General features: G+C 38.3%; 1 protein-coding gene across 6 annotated transcripts in view; it reads right to left on the reverse strand.

Moving 5' to 3' along the window:
• TXNDC16 (thioredoxin domain containing 16) overlaps nt 1-20,088 on the reverse strand; it is a 113,575-nt gene that overhangs the window by 74,766 nt on the left and 18,721 nt on the right. For all 6 annotated transcript variants that reach the window (XM_060293619.1, XM_030854981.2, XM_060293617.1 and 3 more), the window contains 2 exons: nt 7,357-7,478; nt 1,984-2,074 (listed from right to left, as the gene is read on the reverse strand). In XM_060293619.1, coding sequence (XP_060149602.1) covers nt 1,984-2,074; nt 7,357-7,478 — 213 coding nt within the window. The remainder of the gene's footprint in view (nt 1-1,983; nt 2,075-7,356; nt 7,479-20,088) is intronic.

A 20,088-nucleotide genomic window follows, 5' to 3' on the forward strand; every position in this document is an offset into this window, starting at 1 on the left:
TTGTTGAATGAAAGAATGAACAAAGGAAAGAAAAAAATAAAAAGAACAAATGAAAGAAAAGATACGTTCACCTCTTCCCCATTAGGAGACAACTCGAAGTCATCACTAACTACTTCACTCAGAAGTGATGTCCCAGGACTACATTATTCTGAATCCACAGTCCTTCCCTATCACATCAGGTCCAGATATGACTCCTCACCATTTTGTAGCCATGAATAAATGAGAATGAAAACTTCTCCAATATGTCATGTACTCAAAAGTTTATGAAAAACAGAATAACTGTACATTTTTAAATTCTCATTTTTAAAATGGGGGAAAGCATAAATCCTTCAAGAACATCAATATATAGTCTGTCTTGCTGAACAGTATTTGTAAAACAAATGAGAGGACTTATACCTTGCCAATAAATAACCAAACCTCTATGTTTTAAGCATGTCACCGTTACTTGCAATTATTCATTAACAGAAAAATAAAGAAGCTAGTAATGCAAGAGAAAATACAAACAACCCTCAGAGAAAGTGTGGGGCTAGCACAGAATCATAATGGGACTGAGAATCTCAAGGTTCCCCCATTCAAAGATGGGAAATTGGTAGTCTACATTGGGAGGAGCAAAGTAGCTGGCTACACTACTGCTCACTGTAAGTATCTTGAGATTCAGTGACTACTTACCGTAAAGTTTTAGGGTACCATCAGCATGATTCTCAAATTGTTAAAAACATTAATTCTTATACAAATAGCAAACATGCATCAAAGTTTTATTTAACTCACTGAGGGAACCAGCAGAATGGCAGTTCAATAAGAAGATAGAAAAAGGAATGCTGGTTAATGTCGTACAGAGCAATAAAAACATAACTTTTCTTTGCAAGCACTTCACTCTCTGCCTATCCACTCCCCGCCAAAAAAAAAAAAAAAAAAAAATTGTTTCACTTTATCAGTTTTCTGTGTACTAACCTCCATGTTTACAAAGTTGTAAAATGTCTGGGATTTAATTAATTGTGTGTGCTGTATCAAATAGTCACTATTCTCTGAGAGGTGAGCAGGAGGGCTCGTTAAAAACTCTTGCATGGCGCTTCCCTGGTGGCACAGTGGTTGAGAGTCCACCTGCCGATGCAGGGGACACGGGTTCGTGCCCCGGTCCGGGAAGATCCCACATGCCGCGGAGCGGCTGGGCCCGTGAGCCATGGCCGCTGAGCCTGCGCATCCGGAGCCTGTGCTCCGCAATGGGAGAGGCCACAGCAGTGAGAGGCCCGCATACCGCAAAAAACAAACAAACAAAAAAACTCTTGCATGGTTTAAAAAGGTCACACAATCACCATTTTGCCCTGCTTTGGATTCATTTTCCTGAAGAGCATTTTGAAGCCAAACTTAGAAGTCTTCAAACGCACTGATTATTCCTTGTGTCCCCATGTACTAAACAGAAGAAAAACTTTAACCCTAGGTTGCCCAGCCAAAAGCAGTCCAAAGAAGGTCTCTACCTAAAATTGTAAGCTAGAAACTAGAAACAAGAAAATTAAACAATTAAATTAAAACAAGCTAGAAACTAGAAACAAGAAAATTAAACATGTAAAACATTCTGTTCAAAACTGTACTCAAATATATTTAAGATTTTTCTGGTATAGTAACTTATGGAACTCTCAGGAAGAATCTCTGGAGCTTAGTTATGAAAGCTGTTATTTTATCACCTATCTGATCACTGTGGCAGATCTATTCGTAAAATACACGTGGCCACTCAAGGGATCACATCTTGTGGCTTATGCATACTGCCTTCGTTCACCTTAGTTTAACATCCCTTCTGTATATTTAAGTTCATTTTAGTACAGCAGATAATAGTAATGAAGAGGATTTCAGGTTTCATTTATATATTCACATCTGGTTACGATTCCCCTCAGGTAAGTCCACATTGTGGGAGTATAATGGAAATGCTGAATAAGTAATGTGAAATAAGTGAACTTAAAATTGTTAACTTATGCTTCTTATACATACCCAATACTTTCCAAAAGGGCAATTTCTGTGGTTAAGACAAATTGGTACGTGGTCCCATACACAAAAGCAGCTTCCATGACTGCTCTGTGCTCTGAAGAAGAGAGAAAGAAGTTGGGAGAGAGGAGGAGTTATTCTATTCAGAATACTTTCGTACACCCTTTTATGCTCTATTATGTTTAAATAAAAAGCCTTTGTAGGGATCCCAGTTGGGAAAATACAGGCAGTTAAAGAAGTTATAAAAAGTCTGTTCTAGTTAAGGTAAGAGAAGAACTAAGAGGGAATAGAAAATGAGCTATACTTGAGAATATATGACAAATCTGTGATAGTTTCTTCCCAGTAGTAGGGAAGAGAATATGAGTTCATCATACAACTTTCATGTTATATTTTATATACAAATATTGTACACTATTTCTGGCTTAGTTTTTTTTAATCAAACTTATTCTTATATATAGTTTAAAGAGACAATTCTACAACGCGTATTAAGAAAATGAACAGTTCCTCTACCCTCAGGCACCATTTCCAACTCCCAAGGGACAGCTACTTTCAACTCTTTTACTCTTCCTTTCGGCATTTACCTCCAAGTCTCTAAATGACCTTCTTATACTCTTATTTCCTGACTTTTTTTTCTTTTAGTGTTAGTATTTTCTATCAACTTCCCACTATGGAAGATGATAAATTAGCTCTCCTTTCCAAAACCCCACTCCACAAATATACACAATTCTATGCCCTCAACGTACTCAATATAGTCCTAATTTTTATTAGATCAACAGTCAGGATTTACACTGTTGGGACTCAGTAAATACTATTTCCTTTTGAAATTTTTTTCACTACAGTTATAGGTATCTTTTAAAATTTTTGTTTAGATTTCTTGCTAATTTATTCCTAAATTCTTCCACAGTTGTCTAACACTCTGAATACTTCAAATACATCAGTTATATTATCAATTCCCTCTTGTTGCAGACATTTTTACAGAGCCTTCTGATCTGCTCCAATGTGGACTCTGCTGCTCGACCCGCTGCACAACTTTCATCCTGGGGACTCACTTCATTGTCACCCTGGGGATGCTCCGATTGTCACTCTTACGTTGGGTCCTTGGCCTGTTACCCACATCTTCCTGACTAATTTGTTCCCTTGCTCCCATTCTCTAGCTCCTTCCTGGGAGAGGATATATGGAATACACAAATTTTGCAACCTTACACCTCTCAAAGCGTCTTTATTCAACTTTCATAACTAACTATAGTTGTTGGCATGTAGCATTCTAGCATTTCCGCTGAGAATTTTGAAAGCATAGCTCCACTGTCTTCAGTTCCTAGGACTGCAGTTGAGAAGTCCAAAGCCATTCTGATTCTTTTTCTTTTTTTAATTTACTTATTTTTAATTTATTTATTTATTTTTGGCTGCATTGGGTCTTCAATGCTGTGCACGGGCTTTCTCTAGTTGCAGTGAGCAGGGGCTACTCTTCCTTGTGGTGCGCAGGCTTCTCATTGCAGTGGCTTCTCTTGTTGCGGAGCATGGGCTCTAGGCACGTCGGGCTTCAGTAGTTGTGGCACATGGGCTCTGCAGTTGTGGCTCGCGGGCTCTAGAGCACAGACTCAGTAGTTGCGGCACACAGGCTTAGTTCCTCCGTGGCATGTGGGATCTTCCCGGACCAGGGCTTGAACCCGTGTCCCCTGCATCGGCAGGCGGATTCTTAACCACTGCGCCACCAGGGAAGTCCCGCCTTCTGATTCTTGATCCTTTAACTGCAATATTTTTTCCTTTTTTAAAGATTTTAGAATAGCGTTTGTTGCCAGTATTCTGAAAATTCAATATGAGATGCTCTGGTGTGGCTCTGCATTTAAACACTCTGCTGCGATTCAGTGGGCCCTTGCAATTTGGAAGCTCAAAATCCCTCAGTTCTGGGAAATTTTCTTAAAGTATTTCTTTGACGATTCCTTCCTTTTCATATCTTATTTTCCCTTTTCTCCTCACTGCCATTTCTAGGTAGTTATCTTCCCCTCTCCGACCTAATCTTCTACCACTTGAATCACATATCATCAGATTATTCCACTCACCACTCTGCCTTGTTGGAGTCATCTACAACCCGAGCCAGGGTTAATCGCCCTCATTCCATGAAAAATTCTGCTTCTGTCACACTGTCACACTCTCCAGTACTACTAACATAACCTTGGTGATTTTACTATCCCCCTAGATGATCCTTGCAAAATCCTAGCCTTTCAGTCCTTGGTTTTCTCTGGAGACTCCAGTGATCTCTCTTCAGCCCTGCCTTACCCACTCACTGCCATGGTCCCACTCCAAGCTTTGTAATCACCAATCACTGCAAATCCCTCCAAAATGTCCAGCACTCCTCCCAACACACACACACACACACACACACACACACACACACACACACACACACACACACACACACACACCCTTCCATCTCCAGGTCACTCTGTCTAGTACATAACTTTAACCTTCCCGGACCTACAATCCTACCATTTTCACTGTCCTTTATCCACCTTGGGTCCTCTCTTCCCTCCTAAACCAGCTTAAATTCCATGGTCAGTCTTTATAATCACTCCCCCGCCTGTCTAGCTAAAACACAGTCCAAATTAAATCAAATAATCTGCCTATTCTGTACTTACATCCATGAAAGTGAATATGGCTGGGAAAAAAAAAAAAAACGAAAGAAAACAAGAACCTGCTAGCATCACCATGTCAATGGTTTCACTTTAGATTACTGGCATCAACTATTACTGCTGCCTAGCAACCATTCTTTATTTTCAGGCCTTCTAAAACAACTATTTCATCTCTTCTTTCCTCAAACTATCTGATCACTTTATTTCTATTTCATTGAGAAAATGAACCAATTAAGAAAAACCCAAAAAAGCTCCCAGCACCATATCTATCTGCCCCCTTAACTAAATTGATGTCCATATTCTCTGTCTTCCCTCCTAATACCATAGGCGAATTTTCTGTGCTTCTAGTAAAGAACCAGCCCTCCCCCTGTTCACTAGATTCCATCTCCTCTAGTCTATTCAAAGATGTTGCTCCAGTAATTCTACCCTCTTTTTCCTCCACGATGCATTTTCCTTTTGCTACAAGAACTTTTTTGTCAACATACAAATATGCTTCTTAAAAAATTCTTGAGGACTTCCCTGGTGGTGCAGTGGTTAAGAATCTGCCTGCCAATGCAGGGGACATGGGTTTGAGCCCTGGTCCAGGAAGATCCCACATGCTGCAAAGCAACTAAGCCCGTGCACCACAAGTACTGAGCCTGTGCTCTAGAGCCAGTAAGCCACAACTACTGAGCCCACGAGCCACAACTATTGAAGCCCACAGCCTAGAGCCCATGTGCCGCAACTACTGAGCCCACGTGCTGCAACTACTGAAGCCTGTGCACCTAGAGCCCATGCTCCACAAGAGAAGCCACCGCCATGAGAAACCCACACACCGCAAGGAAGAGTAGTCCCCACTTGCTGCAACTAGAGAAAGCCCGTGCGCAGCAACAAAGACCCAATGCAGCCAAAAATAAATTAAAGAAAAATTTTTTTAAAAATTCTTCACTTGACTCCACATACTCTTCCAGCCACTGCCCCATATTCTCCTTCCCTTAAAAGGAAAACTTCTCAGATTAGTCTCTATAGTCACAGTCTCCAGTTGCTTTCTACCTATTCTCTTACACCCCTGTCAGGCATTTACCCCTACCACTCTACAAAAATTGTGTGCATCAAGGGCATGGATAACTTCCATACTGCTAAGCATAATGGTCAACTGGTAGTTCTTATCCTAATTAACCTTTCAGTTTCCTTTGATACAAGTGCTTCTATCTCGTCAATAAAATCCTATCATCACTTTGCTTACACACAGGCCATTCTTTCTGCCTCCTTTACTAACCTGTGGAAGATGAAGTATCTAATGAGTTCAGTCTTCTTCTCTTTTCCATCCAGCCTCACTCCCTTCACGGTCTTCTCTGGCCTCACAACTTTACGTCAAAAATTTATATCCCTAGTCTGTATCCCCACTATCAGATGCAGACTAGTAAAATCCCACTGCCTTGTTGATATCTGTACTTGGCTGTCTAATGGGTACTCCACAAGTATAATGTTCAAAAGTGGATTCTAGAGCTTCCTCTCCAAACTGTCTATTTCCACTCTTCCCCACCTTAGTTATCAGCAATTTCATCTTTCACATAGCTCAGGCCAAAATCCCAGAGCCACCCTGGTCTCTGCTATTCTTCTCTCATTCTACAACCAATATGTCAGAAAACTCAGTTAGTCTTACATCCAAACTACTGCTAAAATTCAAATGTATTGCCACCACCACTGCTAACACCCTGGTCCAAGCCACCTACCACCATCTCTTGCCTGCATGATTGCAGTAACTTCCCGATTTTCTCCCTTATTCTACTATTGCTCCTTCTAGTCTATTCCAAACCCAGAAGTCAGACCGACCCTGTTAAAATATAAATCAGGGATTTCTGGCTCCCTGTATAGCTCATCCCTCTCGTTAATTACAATTACAAACCATGGACAAAATACAATAACCTGAGGGGCCTTGAAAAGTAAACAATAAACAGGCTGATTCTGGAGCATTATTTTACAAGTACATTAAGTTCAATGGCATACTGTGTAGCCATCAAGCCTTTATGTGTATAAAAATTGAAATTTCCAATAAATGATTTTATTTCATAGAGTACATATAATTTTTTAAATGTCTTTAACAACATTTTATATTAACATGTTCAAGTTATAACCATTAACAAGTAAAAATCCTGAAAGCATAACTATAATTTGTTCATGAAACATTTAAAAACTTCTTTATGACAAAATTACCTATGAATGCGCAAGGTGATGCTGTCAAAATTAGATTTTTTAAAAATCAAGAAAAATATGTCATAAACAGCAAATACCAAGGTAAAGAAGGAAGCCAAGACAGTCAACAACATTTATCAAATACTATAAACTACTGTATCAGGTACCACGAGGACTGTAAGGAAATAAAAACCAGTAATAGCTGACACAGAGCACCAGGAAACTTTTTAAGTTATTCAAATTCACTTGGTCCTCACAATAACACTAAGAGGTAGGCACAATTATTTTCACCACCTTAGTGACCAGGAAACAGGCTAAATAAGTAAGTTGTCCAAGGTCATACTGTAAGTAGTTGGTGGAACATGGAGTCTAACCTAGGCGTCTGGCTCCAGAGTTCTCATTCAAGCACTATACTATGCTGCCTGTTTGAAGAAAGAAAATATAATAGTAAAAGACACTTTAAATTTATTTTAAAATATTAAGATTGTGGTCAAAATACACTATGTTAAGTCCTTCAACATAAACACACGTGTACAGAGGCATGACGAAGATTAATGTAAAAGCTGATAAATACCTGGTGTTCCAATGGCTCTGACATATGAGAATGCAATGTTTGCTTTTCCTTTCAGAGCATTTTCTGTGTTCTGAAGGTCCCCCAGAGTGGTAATATATTTTACTTCATTAAAAAGAAGAGCACTGAAATAAATAAAGATGTAGTTGGTAGAAAAATCTGACATGTACTTAGTTGTTTAATACATATTTTGAGTAGGTTAAAGAACCTAATCAAAAAAGAAATTTAATCTTTTGAACAAACTCTCAATAGGAAGAACCTAAGCATTTCAAGTCTGAATTAAAATCACCCTCTAAATCATTAGTCTGTCACTAAGAACATTAACCAGGGACACTTGTGAGAAACAGTGTGCGTATCCTCCGTCACAACCACCTCAATACATTTAAACTGTATTTACTAGCATCCTATTCTGGACAAATAATCCCTTACAAATCTCTCAGCCATGGATACATTTCAGCCCTTCACACATCTATACTGAAATCATCTTTCCATGGCCTATAGGGCCCTGAATGGTAAGCCTTGTCTACTTCTCCAACATCATTTTGTACTACTATTCCTCATGTCTACCCTACTTTAGGCAACACCCCAGGGCATTTGCACACACCATTCTCTTTGTTGAAAGCTGTTCCCTTCTCATATATCTGGTCTCAGCTTAAACATCATTGACTTAAGAGAAGCCTCCCTTGTCGGTCCTGTATAAGTAGGTCTGTGGCATTTTCCTCTTGAATTTCACACTATTTAATCCTTTGTAGGATCAAATTTATAATTATTCACATATATTTTTTTACTTGTTTATCCCTGCCTCTCTCATTAAACTGTTGCCTTCTTGTGACAGGGACCTTGCATATTTTATCACTATACCCATAACAGAATAGAACCTGGTACACTGTAAGTATTCAATAAGTATTTGTTGAATGAATGACAGAAAACATAGGGCAGGAATTATTTATTGCCATTCTTCATTTGAAGAAACAGAAGATCAAGTCAAAACACTTACTCAAAAACACATATACTGAACTGAGGAGCCAGAAACAGAACATAGAACAGGTCTTCTCACTCCTAATTTAGTGATCTTTCCACTTGACCACAGTTCTTCCAAATCATCTTTTTTTTAATATAATCTCTATTTATTTATGTTTATTTATTTGGCTGCGCCGGGTCTTAGTTACGGCACACGGGATCTTCGTTGTGGCATGTGAGATCTAGTTCCCTGACCAGGGATCAAACTCAGGTCCCCGGCACTGGGAGCATGGAGTCTTAACCACTGACCATCAGAAAAGTCCCCCAAATCATCTTTTTAATGTATAGATCAGAATAACTCATCATATTTCTTCATCCAAAAGAATTTAAAAATTTTTTACTTCTATATAAATTCTCTATCACTAACAACTAATTTCACTTAATCTCCACATGCATATCTGTGTGTGTGTGTGTGTGTGCATGTGTGTGCGTATTTTTGTTAAGCTAAACTTTAAGAATTTTTGAAAGCTGTTCCAACTCCACATACTTAGGTAAGCAAAAGTTCACTCCAATAAATTAGTCAGTCATAGTTTCCTCTTACGGAAAACATAGCTCTTTCCACTAATATAGCAATTCTCAGACTTTTTGGTCTCAGGATCCCTTTATACCCTTAAAAATTATTGAGCTCTTCAAAGGGCTTTTGTTTATGTAGGTTACATTTATCAATAGTTGCCAAAATAGAAATTAAAATAGCAATTAAAAATATTTATTAATCCCTTAAAAAATAAGAATAAACACCATTGCATATTAACATAACACTTTTTTATTAAAAATAACTAAATTTCCAAAAGGAAAGAAAAATCTAATGAAAAGAGTGGCCTTGTTTTACATGTTTGCAAGTCTCTTTAATATTGGACTAAATAGAAGACAGGTGGATTCTCTTATCTGCTTCTTCGTTCACTCTGTTGTGACATCACACACACAACACAAAATGTAGCCTCTAGAAACCGCACTCATAAAAGAAGGAAAGTGAAAAAGGCAAACGTCTTAGTATTATTATAAAAATATTGTCACTTTGGGAGCACCCTGAAATGGCTGCCCTAAATTACACTGCTTAAATATTTACCTATATATTACAGATTTCAACTTTTTAAAAGAAATGTAAAACTTGAATTTCTATACGTCCCAGGGCTCTTGTTTTGTTTTTAAAAGAAATACTTACTGGGCAGTACTCACTATTTGCTAGATATTTTCACATGTTTTCATTTAAATCCTCAACGATATTCTTGGAAAATTCTTTATTACACACACACACACCACACACACACACAGATATGTATGAGGAAAGAACCTCAGGGATTAAGTAACCTGCTCCAGGTCATACCAGTAGTCACTGATAGAGCTGAGATTCTAATCCAGGTCTTCTGACACTTTGCCCGTAACTTTCTAAACTATGTTATTACTGACCACTCATATATGGTAAACCAGGTAAAAAGGGAGGCAACTAATGAATAGCTACAGAGTCTCAGTGGCGATCTGGGCTACTGGCTACTTATACGTTTTGGCTAGCAAGACCAGAATTACCCTTGAGTTACTTCAAAACTGCTGGAAGACACCATCTAGTGAAGTAATTGGACTGCCGTGTAAATTCTCGGCTTGGGAATGACATCCATCCATTTACCTTTACTTCTCTAGCAGCTCTAATCCATTTGCTTCAAAAATCTAACCTAGGAGTAGAAATATCCCTAACCTTTTTTCTCAATAAAGACCAGCAAATATAAATTGATAAAAGCCAATGTTTGGGGGGACACTTCCCACATGTCAGGCATAGTACTAAGTACTATATAAGTAGTGGCAGTTTATCAGTTTTGGGATTGCCTGACTCTTCTGCTTTGGGAATTCCCAGTTTTCTAAGTCTTCATGGTGGGCAGAGCCCAAGTCCCCACATACAAGCTACTAATACTGTAAATTGCTTTTCCAGGCTCCCTGCTGCTAGGCTATATGACCCAGAATCACTTATCTGACATCCCAGACTGGGAGCTAGTGATGTAAAGAATCAGGAGCAGTGCAGAATTATTTCCAGAAGCAGCAGCAGCAGCAACAGTCAGCTTTGAAGGCAGGAATGACAATAGTGCTAATGACAGCTGTAGTGGTAGCAATGCAAGTTGTGGCATCCAATGCCTAGAAGTAATGCAGCAGTCCCCCGCAGACTAGCTCCGTGTCATGACTATGAGCCAAATAATTCAGAGCCAGATAAACCGGAGTCCAGTTTTCCAACCCTTCTAGTGAGCTTGAGCTTTCCTACATCTGCTCTAAATCCTTTTCTGCTTAAGCCAGTCAGACCCAGATTCTGGGGCTTATAACTGAGAACACCCAACAATACACTCAGTTGTGCTTAATTTTCATGGCAACCATGTGAGATCAGTACTATCATTAACTCCATTTTACAGATAAGGTCATGGGCCTTAAAGAGGTTACCTTGCCTAATGCCCAAAGCTCATTAAAGAGTCATTATCCAAGAGGTAATAATACCAAAACTAATGACATTCATAATCTCACGATCTCCATGATTGCTCCCAATGGCTTCCTAACTTTAATATATTTTTTAATGTTAACTTCCAGAATATGGGGACATCTAGGGATCTCTAGGATCCATTCCATGAGCCTGTGCTCCTCCACTCCAGTTCCAAAGTGGAGAAATGGGTTAAAGGAAAAGTCTGTCTTGCGATTTTCTTGCTCTATAGATGGGGTAAAACAGCCTGAGGCTGCTCTGACCTGGGAGCTCTTCCTGCCCCAGAAAGGCCTTCCTTTTCCTTGGCATACTCTTCCAGAGACCCTCCTAACACAATCATTAGGTAGATAAGATATATGGCCAAGAACTGAATGGGTGTCAGAAAAAAAAAAAAAAAAGAACTCAGGAGTCCACCTGACCCTGCTTTTAGAGCAGCAGGTTGCTCAGCCTTTATTCAGAAAAAAAGACCACTTTTATATCATATTTCTGCCATTATTCAAATTCTAAACAACCCAATAAAAAAAAAGTTACCTTCTATTTTGCCTTACTAAAACTCCTAGGGGGGAAAAAAAAGCAAAAAGGGAGGAGGAGACAGAGGGAGAGATGAAGGAGAGAGACAGACAAATTACTTTTACCTAAATTAATTACAGTTGACCCTCAGTATCCATGGGTTCCACATTTGCAGGTTCAGCCAACTGCAGGTGGAAAATATTTGGAAAAAAAAATTCCAGAAAAGTCTAAAAAACAAAACTTGAATTTCTCATATACTGACAACTATTTACACAGCATCTACATTGTATTAGGTATTATAAGTAATCTAGAGATGATTTAAAGTATACGGGAGCTACTAGAGCTAATCAATGAATTTGGTAAAGTAGCAGGATACAAAGTTAATACACAGAAATCTCTGGCATTCCTATACACTAATGATGAAAAATCTGAAAGAGAAATTAAGGAAACACTCCCATTTACCACTGCAACAAAATGAATAAAATACCTAGGAATAAACCTACGTAAGGAGACAAAAGACCTATATGCAGAAAACTATAAGACACTGATGAAAGAAATTAAAGATGATACAAATAGATGGAGAGATATACCATGTTCTTGGATTGGAAGAATCAATATTGTGAAAATGACTATACTACCCAAAGCAATCTACAGATTCAGTGCAATCCCTATCAAACTACCAATGGCATTTTTCACAGAACTACAACAAAAAATTTCACAATTTGTATGGAAACACAAAAGACCACGAATAGCCAAAGCAATCCTGAGAAAGAAAAACAGAGCTGGAGGAATCAGGCTCCCTGACTTCAGACTATACTACAAAGCTACAGTAATCAAGACAATATGGTACTGGCACAAAATCAGAAAGATAGATCAACGGAACAAGATAGAAAGCCCAGAGATAAACCCACGCACATATGGTCACCTTATTTTTGATAAAGGAGGCAAGAATATACAATGGAGAAAAGACAGCCTCTTCAATAAGTGATGCTGGGAAAACTGGACAGCTACTTGTAAAAGAACGAAATTAGAACATTCCCTAACACCATACACAAAAATAAACTCAAAATGGATTAAAGACCTAAATGTAAGGCCAGATGCTATCAAACTCTTAGAGGAAAACATAGGCAGAACACTCTATGACATAAATCACAGCATGATCCTTTTTGACCCACCTCCTAGAGAAATGGAAGTAAAAACAAAAATAAACAAATGAGACCTAATGAAACTTAAAAGCTTTTGCACAGAAAAGGAAACCATAAATAAGACGAAAAGACAACCCTCAGAATGGGAGAAAATATTTGCAAATGAAGCAACTGATAAAGGATTAATCTCCAAAATTTACAAGCAGCTCATGCAACTCAGTATCAGAAAAACAAACAACCCAATCCAGAAATGGGCAGAAGACCTAAATAGACATTTCTCCAAAGAAGATATACAGATTGCCAACAAACACATGAAAGAATGCTCATCATCACTAATCATTAGAGAAATGCAAATCAAAACTACAATGAGGTATCACCTCACACCAGTCAGAATGGCTATCATCAAACAATCTAAAAACAATAAATGCTGGAGAGAGTGTGGAGAAAAGAGAACCCTCTTGCACTGTTGGTGGGAATGTAAATTGATACAGCCACTATGGAGAACAGTATGGAGATTCCTTAAAAAACTACAAATAGAACTACCATACGACCCAGCAATCCCACTACTGGGCATATACCCTGAGAAAACCATAATTCAAAAAGAGTCATGTACCACAATGTTCATTGCAGCTCTATTTACAATAGCCAGGCCATGGAAGCAACCTAAGTGTCCACTGACAGATGAATGGATAAAGAAGATGTGGCACATATATACAATGGAATATTACTCAATCATAAAAAGAAACGAAATTGAGTTATTGGTAGTGAGGTGGATGGACCTAGAGTCTGTCATACAGAGTGAAGTAAGTCAGAAAGAGAAAAACAAATACCATATGCTAACACATATATATGGAATCTAAAAAAAATTTAAAAAGGTTCTGAAGAACCTAGGGGCAGGAGAGGAATAAAGACGCAGACATAGAGAATGGACTTGAGGACACGGGGAGGGGGAAGGGTAAGCTGGGATGAAGTCAGAAAGTGGCATGTACATATATACACTACCAAATGTAAAACAGATAGCTAGTGGGGAGCAGGTGCATAGCACAGGGAGATCAGCTCAGTGCTTTGTGACCACCTAGAGGGGTGGGATAGGGAGGGTGGAAGGGAGATACAAGAGGGAGGAGATATGGGGATATATGTATATATGTATATATGATTCACTTTGTTATAAAGCAGAAACTAACACACCACTGTAAAGCAATTATACTCCAGTAAAGATGTTAAAAATAAGTATACAGTGGGCTTCCCTGGTGGCGCAGTGGTTGGGAGTCTGCCTGCTGATGCAGGGGACACGGGTTCGTGCCCCGGTCCAGGAAGATCCCACATGCCGCGGAGCGGCTGGGCCCGTGAGCCATGGCCACTGAGCCTGCGCGTCCAGAGCCTGTGCTCCGCAACGGGAGAGGCTACAACAGTGAGAGGCCCGCGTACTGCAAAAAAAATGAAAAATAAGTATACGGGAGGATGTGCATAGGTTATATGCTAATACTACACCATTTTATATGAGGGATTGAGCATCTGGGGATTCTGGTATCCACGGAAGGTGAGGAAGGCGCAGGGGTGGGAGGTGCTGAAACCAATCCCCCTTGGATACTGAGGGATGACTGTATAGTATTCTAGGTAGATCCATGTATAAAATGAAATATCCCAAAATGTTTCATTAGGCATCTTCTAAATTAATACAGTTAAAAAAACAAACAGAAGCCATCTCTGAAATTTGAATTGAGAGTACAATAACAAAGTTCAAAAACATCAGTCTAAGTCTTTTTGTCATACGCTGTATATTTTCCTACTAGCTTACCACTTATAAAATTCTTAACACCAGAAACAATCTTATGGGCTTATAACATAAGAAGATTTCTGCTCCTCCAATTTTTAACAACCAAAAAGTGAAGCTTCCCAATTCATTCATCCATCAATCCAATATTTTTCAACACTTAATACATGTCACACACGATGTTATGCACTGGTAGAAGGACTTTGTGTAAGAAGGCACAGTCTGGGGATATAACCATTACTACCAATTAACATAGAGCTGTGAGGAATTCAAATCCAAGGCAAGTAATTTTTTATTACAATTTCCCAGTATGTTACTATCAAACAGGAACCCACCTGATAATATTGTGTAGGAACAAATCTGATAGAGATAAAGGAAGGAGCAATAGCTCAAAACCTATTAGGAAGGGACCAGCTTGAGCACAGCTCAGGAGTTTTAAAGGAAGACACCTCCAAGAGGAGCTTTCCCCAGAAGTTCTATCCAAGCTCAAAACCCAGGCTCTGCAATAATGTGTTAAAAATAAACTACTAGCAGAAATTATGATAGTTGAAAATAATTACCATAATATTTGTAGTTCATATTATCGTCAGTAGTACATTAACTTAAAAGGAAAGAAATCTTCCACTTGACAAAATAATATCACAGAATATCAATTAGCACACCTTAATAAAGAGTTATTGAGATTTCATTGTTTCTTACAGTACTGCACAGTCTTTCCTTTTTGTATCAATATCATTTGATGATTTCCATGAGTCAACAATGACTAGGGGGGAAACGGCCTTTCTTTGCAACTGCTGCCTCATGGCAAACATTCCCAGCAACTGTCACAGCACGGACTTGCATGAACTCACTTCTATTAGTACTGTGTGTGCAACAGAACGGCAGGTAGATATTTGAATTTGGATTGCTTTTTTTCTTAATTGCAAAATGAGATTTCCTGCATTTATATAGAAAAAAGCGACTAACATTTGTAGAGCGCTCGGTAAAACACAAAGCATATTTTCAGATGTATTACGTTATTTGATCTTCAAAAAAATCTAATGACAGTGCAATTTTTAACATTTAAGAGATGAGGAAAACCAGCAATCAGAAAAGATAAACTGCTATGATCACACAACGGATAAATCCTCCATAAACCCTGACTTCTTCATATATCATTCCAAAGCACATTTGAGATTACAGTGCCTCAATCTTCTACACCTCCATCTGACTTGCCTCAGACTGGTTACATATGGTATTCTCAATCAACAAATAAAGATTGTTACTTTACTTTCTTTTTCTAAATATTACCCTTGTTAATCCAATCTAGAAGCTGGGAAGTGAAATTTTCCTCACAGTTACCAAACCACACAATTCCATCGGTTTTTTGTTGGGTTTTTTTTTTTGTTTTTTTTGCGGTATGCGGGCCTCTCACTGTTGTGGCCTCTCCCGTTGCGGAGCACAGGCTCCGGACGCGCAGGCTCAGTGGCCATGGCTCACGGGCCCAGCCGTTCCGCGGCACGTGGGATCCTCCCGGACCAGGGCACGAACCCGTGTCCCCTGCATCGGCAGGCGGACTCTCAACCACTGCGCCACCAGGGAAGCCCCATCGGTTTTGACTATGTATATTTTAGAAAACAGAGCTGAGAATTTGTAGACTATAAATCTGTAATCTTACCTTTATTTTAAATTTTATTTATTTTGCAAATTTTAACTCTTTTGTAGGACTCCTAACACAAGAAGTATACAAAAAGTTAAAGAGTGAAAAGTCCACCTCCAACTCCTTCCCCCCATCCCAGCTTCCGCATTCCCTTCCCGTAAACCAATAATCACGTTCTTGTGAAGCTTTGAAATATTTATACCAAATACATATATGCCATAAATAAATATTTATATATGTCTCCGTTAGAAAACTATCCCTCCTAGATTTCTCAGTGTTCCTATACAGTCCATGTCTCCTGAAGATGAAAATTGGCAGTACACAAAGATGGAAAACATCTCTTCATGTTCTAATCTTGTTTCCTTTTCTCTGGAGCCACCTGGTCCCATTCAAAGGTAATAAAACCTTCCTTATCTTCCCTGGAGCTAAATGCTTATATTTAGGGGTAGAGAACTTTTTCTCCTGCCCCAAGCAATTTGTTTAAATTCCAGAGAAAAAGATAAGCACTCTATCTTCAGAAGGAAAAAGCAGATTTGCCAGCTCCTATGTAAACTCAGAGATTCATAATTTAAGTTCTCCTTCTCCAAACCTTGCTGTAAGTACAGATTTAAGCGTATGGCTCTCACCTTGTAGCTCTGTGGAGAACTGGGTACGGCAAATCCAGTACTACCATGTTACTGTGATTGCTGTTACCGCTGTGTCTGATTTCTGATTCAGAGGCTTGGTGTTTCCGCAAGTATTATGCAAGGAGGGTAACATCGAAGACCCTTCAGAGTTTTAGACTTAACACTCCCTTTCTTACACACACAGAACAATGCTATGCTCTAAACACTTGGTTTATTTCATTAATATATCCTGAAAAATCAATGTGTTAAAAATGTTAGTAGACCATTTACTCAGGATATTTTTAATCAATGATGTTTTAGGAATATTTTAAATGTCCTCCAAAAATACACTACTTAATTGGCCATGATGGTTCAAAAATATACAATTCCGTAAATATTTAGTATAGGGTTACCCTAAGTTTACACTTGTTATTCTAGTCTTAGATTTTACTAACTTAATTCTTCCCCAATTGCAATTTTTCTATATTCTGAGACTAAGAAATTGTCTAAAACCTTGATCTTTTCTGTTTACAAAGAAGCAAAGTTCAAGTGTAACTGTGGATCACTGATCACATAAAAATTTATCAGTGTGTATGTATTAGAAGATAATGGAAGGAAAATCCCATTTACAATAGAAACAAAAGATATAAAATACCCAGTAATAAATTTCAGTGTCCAAGCATATATGAAGAAAGCATTAAAACACTACTAGAGAACACAAAAGAAAACTTGAATAAATGGAAAGACATCTGGTTCTGGGATGGGAAGATTCATTCTAAAGATGTCAAGTGTCCCTAAAATAACTTATAAATTTAATGCCAGTAGGATTTAGTCAGGGAGAGGAAGAAACCAGACAAGCTAATTTTAAATGTCACATGTAAACAGAACAAAAATGCAATTCTAGAAACAGAAACATGAAGGGGCCTGGACCTTTCAGATATTACAATACATTATAAAGCCTCAGTAATTAAAGCAACAGTACTAGTAAAAAAAAAAAAAAAAATAGATTAATGAAACAGAAAGTCCAAAGTAGACCCCAATATATATGAGCGTTTAGTATAAAAAAATCACACCTTGAAAACTGAGATTAATTTCAGTTGTGTTGGGACAATTATTTAGCCACCTGACTAATATACTGCTCATACTATTTACCTAGTTAAATTCCATACAAAGCAAAGATTTAAATGTTAAATTGAACAGTTAAAACATTGAGAAGAAATACACCTACATAAATAGAGTCTGATCTTTGACAAAAGAGCAAAAGCAGTTTAATGGAGAAAGGCTCCTCTTTTCAAAAAAGGGGCTGAAACAACTGGACATTCACATGCAAATAAGTGAATCGAGACACTGACTTTACACCTTTCATAAAAATTAACTCAAAATGGATCATAGACCTAAATGTACAACATAGAAGAAAATCTTGGTGACCTTGGATTTGGCAATGAATTTTTAGACACAACACCAAAAGCATGATCCATGAAAGAAAAAAAATTGTAAAGTTGGATTTTATTATTATTAAAAACTTCTGCTCTGCAAAAGACACCATTAAGAGAATGAAGAAACAAGCCACAGACTGGGAGAAAATATTTGCAAAACATATAGCTGATAAAGGACTTGTATCCAAAATATATAGAAGAACTCTTAAACTCAACAATGAGAAAAAAAAAAAACATTTAAAATATGGGCAAAAGATCTGACGGATACCCCACCAAAGAAAATATACAAACAGCAAATAAGCATACTAAAAGATGCTCAATATCCTTTGTCCTTAGGAAGCTGTAAATTAAAACAATGAGATACCACTACACACCTATTAGAATAGCTACAGTTAAAAAAAAAAATTAACAATAACAAATGTTGGCAAGAATGTAGAGCAACAGGAACTCATTCAATGTAGGTGGTAATGCAAAATGATACAGCCACTTTGGAAGACAGTTTAGCAGTTTCTTACAAAGCTAAACATAGTCTTACCATATGATCCAGAAATCACACCCCTCAGTATTTGCCCATATGAGTTGAAAAACTACATCAATACAAAAAAACCTACGCATGAACTTTATAGTAACTTTAATCATGATTGCCAAAACTTGGAAGCAACCAAGATGTCCTTCAACAGGTGAATAGATAAACAGTGATACATCCATACAATGGAATATTATTCAGCAATAAAAAGAAATGAGCTATCAAACCATGAAAAGACATGGAGGAACCTTAAAAACATATTGCTAATTAGAAGCAGCAGCCAATCTGAAAAGGCTACATGCTATATGATTCTGAAAACGAGCCCCCACTAAAACCAAGTCCCCCTGCCAAGGTGATGATTAAGCTCTCTCTCCAAAACTTTATTCCCTTTCTTGTCCCCTCTGACTTCAATCCTGTGCTAACTGAACAGTAATCAACCAGAGTCAGATGACTAAAACTGCTATTGTCGACAACATTTAGTGCATTAATGTACTAAAATTGCTGTGGTTCATAACTTATTGTTAATGTACAGACACAAGTTGCTTCTCCAGGGCAGGATGAGCTAACAGACCCACCCTAGGGTCATGGACCACCAGACCAGATGCTAATAAACCATAGGTATCCTGACTCCTGAAACTACAATTAGGAAATGTCACAGAAATGTCACTAGACAATGATTAATCCCAGCTCCTTTGTTCTTTCCCTTTAAAAACCCCCTAACTCAAAGACCAAGCTGGAGTGGATCTGAGTCACCCACTCCCTTGCTTGGCGCCCTGCAGTAAACCCTTACTTTGCTGCCCTTACTTTGCTGCAAACACCTGCTGTCAGAGTTTGGCTTTCTGTGAAACTGACACACGAGCTCTTTTTCTGGGTTACAATTCCAACTATATGACACTCAAAAAAGGCAAAACTATAGAGACAGTGAAAAGATCAGTGGTTGGGGAGTGGAAGGGAAGGATGAATAGGTGGAGCACAGGGTATTTTCAGGGCAGTGAAACGATTCTGTTTGCTACTATAATGGTGGATACATGTCATCATACATTTGTCAAAACTCATAGAACTGTACATCACAGAGTGAACCCTAACATAAACTATGCACTTCGGTTAATAATAATGTGTCAGTATTGATTCATCAATTGTAACAAATGTACCACACCAATGCAAAATGTTAACAGAGGAAACAGTACAGAGGAGAAAGGAGGAATTCTCTGGACTATCTGTTCAATTTTCTGTAATCCTAAAACTGCTGTATAAAACAGTCTTAATTTCTTTAAGTGAAGTCCTTTGTAACAAGAGCATAAGGGAGACCTTGGTACAACTTAAAATCCAGAAGTCAAAAGAAAAAAGATAAATTTGACCTGATGATATTTAAAAGAACAAAATAGGGAAATTCAAAAGATAAATGACAAACAGGAAAATGTACAATTTGTGTCTCCTTTATATAAGGAGAGCACCTAGAAATTAATAAGAATAAAAGTTCAAAACATGATAGAGGACTTCCCTCGTGGCTCAGTGGTTAAGAATCCGCCTGCCAATGCAGGGGACATGGGTTTGAGCCCTGGTCCAGGAAGATCCCACGTGCTGCGGAGCAACTAAGCCCGTGCGCCACAACTACTGAGCCTGTGCTC

The sequence above is a fragment of the Globicephala melas genome, chromosome 2, assembly GCF_963455315.2.
Source record: "Globicephala melas chromosome 2, mGloMel1.2, whole genome shotgun sequence".
NCBI classification, from domain to species: domain Eukaryota; kingdom Metazoa; phylum Chordata; class Mammalia; order Artiodactyla; family Delphinidae; genus Globicephala; species Globicephala melas.